The sequence below is a fragment of the Orycteropus afer genome, unplaced genomic scaffold (assembly GCF_000298275.1).
Source record: "Orycteropus afer afer isolate SDZICR_OR568_19922 unplaced genomic scaffold, OryAfe1.0 scaffold00827, whole genome shotgun sequence".
Taxonomy (NCBI): domain Eukaryota; kingdom Metazoa; phylum Chordata; class Mammalia; order Tubulidentata; family Orycteropodidae; genus Orycteropus; species Orycteropus afer.
In genome coordinates, this window is record NW_006922414.1 from 761,784 (window position 1) to 771,689 (window position 9,906).

Sequence of the window (9,906 nt, forward strand, 5' to 3'; positions counted from 1 at the left end):
TGAACTGCTGTATGGAAAGTGAATTTGCTCTGTAAATCTTCACCCAAATCACAATTAAAAAAAAAAAAAAAAGAATTTCATTTTACTGGGATCCCCAATCAGCACCTATGGAAGCTTTGTTGTTGTTACGTGCCGTCGAGCCAGACCCGACTCATAGTGAACCCTCCTTGGGTTTCTGAGGCAGTATCACTATGGAAGTAGATTGCCCCATCTTCCTTGTGAGGCGTGGCTGTTGGGTTTGAACTGCCAGCCTTCTGGTTAGCAGTCAAGTGCCTTTGGCGCTACACTTCCAGAGCTTCCCCTATGGAAGCAGCAGTAAAGAAATCAAATGATGTATAGCATTGTATAAATCTGCAAAAGGCCTTTGTAAAGTGTTAAAAGAGCAAAGATGTCACTTTGAACACTAAAATGCACCTGATCCAAGCCATGGCATTTTTACTAGTTTTATATGCATGTGAAAACTTGGACAATGAATAAGGAAGAACACAGAAAAATTGATGCATTGAATAGTGGTGTTGGTGAAGAATATTGAATATACCATGGACTGCCAGATGAATGAATAAATCTGTCTTGGAAGAAGTACAGCTGGAATGCTCCTTAGCAGTGAGAATGGTGAGACTTCATCTCTTGTACTTTGGCTATGTTATCAGAAGGGATCAGTTTCTGGAGAACGATATCATGCTTGGTAAATGAGAGGGTCAGCGAAAAAGGGGAAGACCCTCAATGAGATGGATTGACACAGTGGCTGTAACAATGGGTTCACACACAGCAACAATTATGAGGATGGTGCAGGACTAGACATTGTTTCATTTTGTTGTACATAAAGTCACTATGAGTTGGAGCCAACTTGATGACATCTAACAACACCACAACCTGGTACAGATGAGTAAAGTGTGGCTAGAGAGAGTTGGTGATTCTGTCTTGGGATATGCCTGTGTGGCTTTAATTCTTTGTATCAAAAAATAAGTGTTTTCAATTTAAAGGGTAGGATTTGGTTCATAGACAGAAGAAAGGATTTCCCCTTAGTCCAAGAGCAAGTCATGAGGGAGGAGGCTTGGATTGACTTTTTAGATACATATGATCTATGTATACACACATGTATTTGTATATGTTGTTGATATGTGCCGTCAAGTTGGACCCGACTCATAGCGACCCCTCCTTGGATTTCTGAGGTGGTATCACTATGGAAGTAAATTGCCCAACCTTCCTTCTGAGGAGTGGCTGGTCGGTTTGAACCACCAGCCTTCTGGTTAGCATTCAGGTGCCTTAGATCTGTATACATATGTACATGTATATGGATCTCATATATATATATATGTGTGTGTGTGTGTATATATATAGATATATTTTTAGATATAATAATGATACTGAGAATTGCTTTAGTTAGTTCTGAATCTGTGCCAGATGTTCTGCTAAGCTTTGAATCCTCAAAACAACAGCAACAAACCCTAATTGTCCCCATGTTAATCATATGTAATTGAGTGTTGGAGGCTCAATTCAGGTGGTAAACACCATCAGAACTGGAATTTGGATGTATGCCTGTCTGGTTCCTAATCCATGGTATTAACCACTGCTTTCTCCTGACTTTTTTCCCATAGGCATTTGCATCAAGTGTGGGCTTGGTATCTATGGAGCAAGGCAGGCATGCCAGGCGATGGGGAGCCTGTATCACACTGACTGCTTCATCTGTGATTCATGTGGTAGGTAATGTCTTTGTACATCGGACACAGACCTAAGTCCCAGGTATATGGACCACCTAGCTCTAGCTCAACCTGGAGTGTGGAGGAGGCTGGTTACAATCTTCTCACGCAGTTGAGTGTGGTCATTTCCCTTTGGACCTGGCCTGCTTTTGAGACCCAGGCCCCTGGGGAGATCTGCTGCCCTGGGGAGGGAGGCATGGAGCAAGTGAGGAACCTTTTGTTGATTGTAAGGTACAGCTGGGCCTTTGCCCTCAGCTTTAGAGCTTTTGTTCTAGGCCGGATATCAGTGTGTCTCTGATGCTTGGAAGGAGAGTATGGAGCCAGGGAGGGTCTTCCTGCCCACTTGGAGTTGGGACTCATCTTTTTTCCTGCAATTCTTTTTCAATTTATTTTTTTCTTCTAATTTTATGCATATGATATTTACCACCTTGGAAACCTAATGGGGGTTGCTATGAGTTAGAACCAACTTGATGGCAGTGAGTTTCCTTTTACAATATATTATAAATGTTATAATTTAATTTAGACAAAAGTATAAAAAGAGAAAGATAATTATCCAACCACCTTAATAAATCCACACTCTTGATTTTCCTAGCATTCTTTCAGACCTTGCCCCTATGCAGGCATCTCTTATTTATTTACATTAAACATTTAAATATTTTGTTCTATGAAAGCATCATACATGCAGCTTTAACTCAGATAGTCCTGAGAAGCTAATTGTAAAAAACTTTTTCCACTTCTAATTCCATTCCCCAGAGGCAGTCACTTACTGTGTTTTTAGCATTTTCTTCTCGTGTTTTTATTGGTTGCCGTTGAGTTGATTCTCACTCACGGACACCCCGTGTGCTCAGAGTAGAACTGCTCTATAAGGTTTTCATAATTAGACACTGGGCCTGTCTTCTGAGGTGTTTCTGGGTGGGTTTGAACCACCAGCCTTTCTATTGTGCCACCCAATGACTCTAATTTCTTCTAGTAGACTTCTCCCTATCTCTGATAAGCATACACAACTATTTCTCAGTATATCAGTTTTTGGTATAATTTGCTTTTGCTGTGATGGAGGAATAGGTTTTTAATATTGACTGCTCCCCCTTGTCTCCTTCTTGTCTTCCCAGTATAATCATATCACTAGTTTTGTTGAATCAGTAGATTGAATATACCTGACCATTGCTGTATAAGTATTGTTCACTGTAGAACCAACAATGATACTGTAATTACATCCCTTTTTTCTAAAGACTTTTACTTTTCCTGGAGTTATCTACCCACCCCCCCATCTTTATTTACCCTTTGTATTGTCTTCCTTTGTCATTGTTCTGGTTACCTAGTGCCACTCTGACAAGAATATACCACAAATGGGATGGCTTGAAGAAACAGGAGTTTATTCTCTTAGAGTTTGGAGGCTTTAAGTCCGAGTTCAAAGTGCCAGGCTCTAGGTGCTGGGTGAAAGCCCCTCAACCTTGGGCTTCAGCTCTGCCTCTGCTCCTGGCCCACTGAAACTGGAGGCTTTTCTTCACTCAGCTGCTGGCTGCTAAGGCTGACAAGCCCAAGGATGACAAGTAATAAGGCACAGTCCTGATGTTACCAAACCACATGGCAGGCCATTAATTCAAGTCCATTAAAGGTCCCAAGGTTGGCAGGGCTACATGCAGGCTTCAAGTGTGCCATAAGCTAGAGACTATTCCCCAAGGCTTCTCCTTATGTACAGGAAGCAGACCACATCCCTAGGGCAGTTACTCAGCTGCTCACAGTAGACTCCACCATGGAGTTGATTACTAGTCTCATCATGGGGAACACTACATTCAGCTGTCCAGCCACTCAACCAGGCCCAGCCTAGTTGACACACAAACTTCACCACCACAATCTTATATTCAGTTTACTTTTCTTTTTTTCATAAATACCTTACTATGTCAGACATTCTGCTGAGTTCCCACTGGAAGCACCTGGGTCCTTCTGACTCTGAGCCAGTTGCCCCTTAAATTCTGCTGTGGCATTAATTCTACACCTTCATGTGTATACTGTTCAGATTGAAGCCACAATTTCCCAGGAGCTTTCAGTGGCAGGTAATAGAGAGGAGGCTTAAATGCTAACAATATTTCTTGGCTTAGTCAATGGGGAACCCAGAGATAAGGCTTGCTTCAGGATGGGATTAATCTAGTGACTCAGGCCCTTTGATTCCCTTCATCAGGTTGTCCTTGGGTTTGGCTTTATCAGTAGGGCAACTTCTTTCATGTCCAGGGTAGCTTGAAATATGGAGCATCTCTTCTGGTCATTCTCTTGGAATGGGGACACTTCTTTTCCAGAAAGTACCCACAAAACCTCTTCTCCTGAATATCACTAACCCAAATCATCTTACACATCCATTCTTGAGCCAGTTCTGTGGCTGAGGATGGGTGCTATGATTTGATTGATTTAGTTCCCTGGGTCCCTGAACCAATATTGTGAGGGAGGAGTTATCTTTTTTTTTCTTTTTACATTGCTATAAAACATTTAATGAATGAGTAAAAGGGAGAAAAGATTTCTTGCAGAATTCCAGTGAAGAAGCATAGAGGAAATGGAAGGGAAAAATACCATTTAATAAACACCAGAGTAGTAATAACCCCACAAGTACTATTTATCAATGAATGTAAAAATTAGGAAGCAAAAGTACAAAGAAAAGGAGAATATTTGTAGTCTCAAAATTGCCTTGTGACAAATTAATCACAAGGGGCAAAATAGTTCTTTTACAATAGGAAAGAAGGGAAGGGAATGTGGTAAAATTGAAAATAAAACAAAATAGTTTTCAGTGAAATACATGATGAGTGTAATTAACTGTATGCGAAATAACATCAAGAAAAACGTGAATATGAAAGTACACTTGCTCAGGCTATATTCCCTTCACCCTTATTTCTCACAACCAAAGACTTCTGAGAATGATAAAATCTAGCTTGGATCAATAAAATAATGAGTACTGAGGAGTGCTGTACTGCAGGAAAGTAAAATAGTCATTCCTCCAAAAGGCACAAAGCAATTTTAGTGCCCTTTTCATTTAGTTAGTATTACTTTTCTTATTTATGACAAACTTTCTTTTTTAAGCACAGAATTTCAGATATTTGCTCTTTGAAGTGGTAACAGTAAGGAGGAGACATCCCACTTTTGATGGAGTAGTCTTTCCACTGTGCGATCTTGTATGTTAAGTAAGGTGTGAGGAACAACTCCAGGCTTTCCCACATTCTTACATTCACAAGGCCTCGCTCCACGGTGAGAAATTATCTTTATACTCATCAGTCCTACCTCTGGATACGGGAGTGGATTCATATTTCCCTGCAGCACACCAGGCTATGTGAGGGAAGGATGGATACTGAACAAAACCTGGAAAAGGGAGGAATCAGTGCTGTGAAGCAACCAAAAATGTCTCCATCATGGGCGTCATTATTTTACTGTAGTTAGAATGGCATGTAGGTGGTAAATTTTCTGGATTCTGGTATGTCTAAAATGTCTGTATTTTATTTTCACACTTAATTTATTGTTTGGAAATAGAACTCCAAGTTGGAAATAGTACTCACATAGAATTTTGAAGTCATCGTTTTATCTTCTAGCAGCCAGTGTTGTTGAAATCTGATGCCATTCTAATTCTCATTTATGTGTATGTGATCTTTTTTTTTTTTTTTAAGGAGCTCTGGTGGTTCAGTGCCTAAGGCATTTGACTGCTAACCAGAAGGTTGGCGGTTCAGACCCACTAGCCATTCCATGGAAGGAAGATGGGGCAATCTACTTTCATAAAGACTTGCTGGAAACCTGGTGGGGGTTGCTATGAGTTGGAATAGACTCAATGGCAGTAGGTTTTTTTTTTTTTTTTTTTTTTTTCGTAGGTCTCAGGAAGAAGGCAATCATGTTGTACAAATCCTGGACACTGTTCCCATTATAGCTTCTGTGAGTGGTTGTAAACTGTACAATTCCAGGGGTACCATTAACATAGATACAATGAGAATAGCAGCCCTAGAGTGATGCAATGAAGCAGGCTGGCTTAGTATATTCTGTTTGTATTTGGTGTAGGCTTTTTGTCATTGGTTGTGCTAGACACTCAAAAGAACCCTTTCACAAAGAAGACTTGCCCCTAGTTCTAGGATTTTTACTTTTGTACTATTTGATTTCCTTCCTTCTTTTTTTCTGTGGAACTGAATTCTTATCCTAATATATCATGACCAAGTTCAGTTTATCTGAAGAATGCTAGGGTGAATTAACATTAGAAAACTCATTAACATAACTCATCTCATTATCAGATTAAAGGAAACACTCTGCCTCTACCACACGAGACCAGAAGTAGATGGTGCCCAGCTACCAATGCCAACTGCTTGGAAGGGGATCAAATGTGGAGATCTAGGTAGAGTGGGAGAAAAAATGTGGGATAAAACTCAAAAACACAAAAATGACTAGAATTGCTGGTCAGAGAGAGACTGGTGGAACCCCTGAGACTATGGCTCCAGGTTACCCTTTGGGCCTGGAAATGAACTCATATGGACTGGCTCTTAGCCCAACAGTAGAAAGACCTACATACAGAACACCTACCCCAGATTGATGCACTACCTATTTCAGGGAGATGCACCTTTGGATCAATCAGCCATGAGACACCAGACGGGCAGCACTCACATAGAGGGAAAGCTGGACAGAGAGGAATGCCTGGATGAGAAGGGCACGGGGGGGGGGGATGGTCACAGGAGGGAAAAAAATGAAAAAGGAAGAAAAAAGGAAACACTGCAATCATCTCAATAGATGTGGAAAGAAGAATTAATAAAATTAAACATTCATTCATAATAAAAACTCTCAGTAAACTAGAAATAGAAGGGAACTTTCTAAACCTAATAAAGGTCAGTTACCAAAAATCTGTTCTGATATCACATTCAATTGTGATGTATGAGAAGAATTTACTGTAAAATCAGGGAAAGACAATCATGTCTTCTATAGAACATGGCCCTGCAAGTCCTAGTAAATACACTAAGAGAAAGATAAGTATATCATATTCATACATATTCTACTTAGACTCAATAGCATAGACATGTCTTTTCTTCTCACATTAATCTATGAATTCATTACAATTTCAATTAAGTAGATTTTCATGAATTTGACAAGCTAATTCTAAAACTTTAATGGATGTTCTGGTTATCTAGTACTGCTCTGACAAGAATATACCACAAATGGGTTGTGCTGTGAACATTCTTGTAGTGTTCATTTTGTGTACATTTGTTTTCATTTCTTTTGGGTAAATTGTAAGGACTAAGGTCCTATTGTATAAGAAATTGCCAAACTATTTTCTACTAGTAATGTTTTTGGTTACTTCACATATTTGCCAACAATTGATTTCATAGTCTTTTTAATTTTAGCAATTCTGTTGGCTATTAAAGGAGCTCTGGTGGTATAGTGGCTAAGGCATTTGTTAACTAAAAGGTCATGATTTGAACCCACCAGCCTGTCTAGGAAGAAAGATGAGACAGTCTGCTTCTGTAAAGATTTATGGCCTTGTAAACCCAATTGGGGTTTCTGTGAATTGGAATCAACTCTGTGGCAGTGAGTTTGGTTTTGTTAATAGATGTTAAGTGATAGATATCTCATTGTGGTTTCAGTTTGCATTTCCTTAATGACTGCTATGTTGAGCATCTTTGTGTCTACTTCTTTACCATTAATATATATTCTTTTGTGAAGTTTGATAAAATCTTTTGCCCATTTTGTATTTGGGAATTATTATTTTATTATCACATTATAGGAATATATATCATAAAAGTCCTTTGTCATCTGTACGTTTTGTGAATATTTTGTCCTAGTGAGATTTTTTTATTTTCTTTATGATGTCTTTTGTTGAAAAATTTTAATTTTGGTTAATGTCATTTTTCAATTTGTTTTATGGTTACTGCTTTCTGTGACTTAAAAAAACTTTTCTCATCCCCCCCCCCCAATTTTTTAAATTGTGATTTGGGTGAAAGTTTACGGAACAAATTGATTTTCCATTGAATAATCCATACACATTCTGTTTTGTGAAACACAACAGTGTTTTCTCCCATTTCCTCCCCATGCCCACCACTTCCTTTCATCCTTCTTTCTCATCTCCTTCCACCTTCCTAGCTCTATCCCTGGGCAAATGCCACTTTCTTGATTTCATATGGTTGAGTCTTCTAATGAATACATGCCCTCCTGGTATTACTATTTACTTCATAAGCCTATCAATTGGCTGAAAATTGAGCCACAAGGGGTGAGTTCAGTTCCTGACTTGAAGGCTGTCTAAGGACAACAATGATCTTGGGGGTTCCACCGATTTTCATCAGAGCAGTAAGCTTGATCTTTTTTATGATTTTGAATTTTGTTCAGTGTTTTTCTGTACTCTATCTGGGGCCACCTTTTATGATCCTTTCACAGCGGTAAGCAGTGGTAGCCGAATACCATCTAGTTCTGGTCGCAGAGTCATGGAGGCTGGGGTTCATGTGGTCCTTTAATCCTTTGGACTGATTGTTTTGCTGTGTCTTTGATTTTCTTCACTCTTCTTTGCTCCAGACGGGGAGAGACCAATAATTGCACCTTAGATGGCTCCTCATAGCTTTTAAGACCCCAGTAGCTACTCACCAAAATAGAATGTAGAACATGGTCTGTGTTATGCCAAATTGACCTAATGTCCTTGAGACCCTATTTCCAGTGACTCATTCCCTTAAGGTGTTTGGTTTTAACTAAGAAGTTTTCATAACTTTGTCCCATGCTATACTACATTCGTGGATATATTTGCAGTGCATATGGATACATAGGTAGAGATGTCCTCTGTCAAACCTATATATATTTGTGGGTGTAGTCCTATTCACTTACCCATCGCTGTTTAGCTTGAGTATTTATTTATGTATCCACTTGTAGATTATTGTTACTACTTGTTCTAGTTACCTAGTGCTGCTCTGACAAGAATATACCACAAATGGGATGGCCTTAACAAACAGGAGTTTATTATCTTACAGTTTGGAGGCTTTAAGTCTGAGTTCAGAGTGCCAGGCTCTAGGGGCTGGGTGAAAGCCCCTCAACCTTGGAGTCCAGCTCTGCCTCCTGCTCCTGGCCCACTGGAGCTAGAGGTGTTTCTTTACTCAGATAGCTGCTGGCTGCTGAGGCTGAGAAGCCTAAGGTTGACAAGTAAAAAGGCACAGTCTCAATGTTACCACATCACACGGCAGGGCATTAATTCAAGTCCATTGCAAGTCCCAAGGTCGGCAGAGCATGGCAAGCTGCTGAACAACGACACAGCTACATGCAGGGTACAAGCGTGCCATAAACTGGAGACTATCCCCAAGGCTTCTCCTTATATATGTACACTACTGTTATTGCAGAATTGTGTATGGAATACTATTCACCTTTGTTACCCTTAACTTTTGTGCTCCTCCCGGTGTCTTTCACTGCCTTGATCATTTTGTGCTGACACTTCCCTTATTGTACATAAGTTAATACTAGTCTGTGATTTACTCTCCCTTCCCCTCCTACTCCTGGAGATGTACAAAGAATGAGTCTTTCTGTGTGTAAACCTGTTTTTAACTTTTCATCATAGTGTTCTCATACAGAGGAGCTCTGGTGGCACAGTAGGTAAGGAATTTGTCTGCTAACCAGAAGTTCAGTGGTCTAAACCTACCAGTTGGTCTAGGGAAGAAAGATAAGACAATCTATTTCTATAAAGATTTACAGCCTTGACTGTAAAATGATACAGCCACTTTGGAAATTAGTGTGGTAATTCCTTAAAAAGTTGAAAATAGAAATATCATTTGATACATGCACACCCATGTTCATTGCAGCACTATTCACAATAGCAAAGAATGGAAACAACCTAAGTGGCCAACAGCAGAGGACTAGATAACCAAAATGTGGTACATACACACACTGGAATACTGTGCAACACCAAACAATAATGTAGAACCTACAAAACACTGCCTAATGTGGATGAATGTTATGCTGAGTGAAATAAGTCAATCAGAGAAGGACAAATACTGTATTAGTCCACTATTATAAGTTAAGGAAAGGTTTATATATGGAAAGAAACTTTTTTTGTTGGTTATCAGGGATAGAAGTGGAGGGGAGGGAAAATTGCTATATAATTAAAAAAGAAAAAAAAAGAAAAGAAAATTGTTCTAAAAATGGTCGTGGTGATGGCTGCACAGCTCTAAACGTCGAAAATCCAAGGAGGGGTCGTTATGAGTCAGAACTGATTCGACGGCAGTGCATT

At 39.6% G+C, this 9,906-nt stretch overlaps 1 protein-coding gene across 1 annotated transcript in view; it reads left to right on the forward strand.

Annotated features, from left to right (window-relative positions):
- Positions 1-9,906, forward strand: part of LOC103211953 (WT1 interacting protein) — a 35,078-nt gene that overhangs the window by 11,254 nt on the left and 13,918 nt on the right. The window contains exon 2 of the mRNA XM_007957951.1: positions 1,599-1,700. Within this exon, the coding sequence (XP_007956142.1) occupies positions 1,599-1,700 (102 nt within the window). The remainder of the gene's footprint in view (positions 1-1,598; positions 1,701-9,906) is intronic.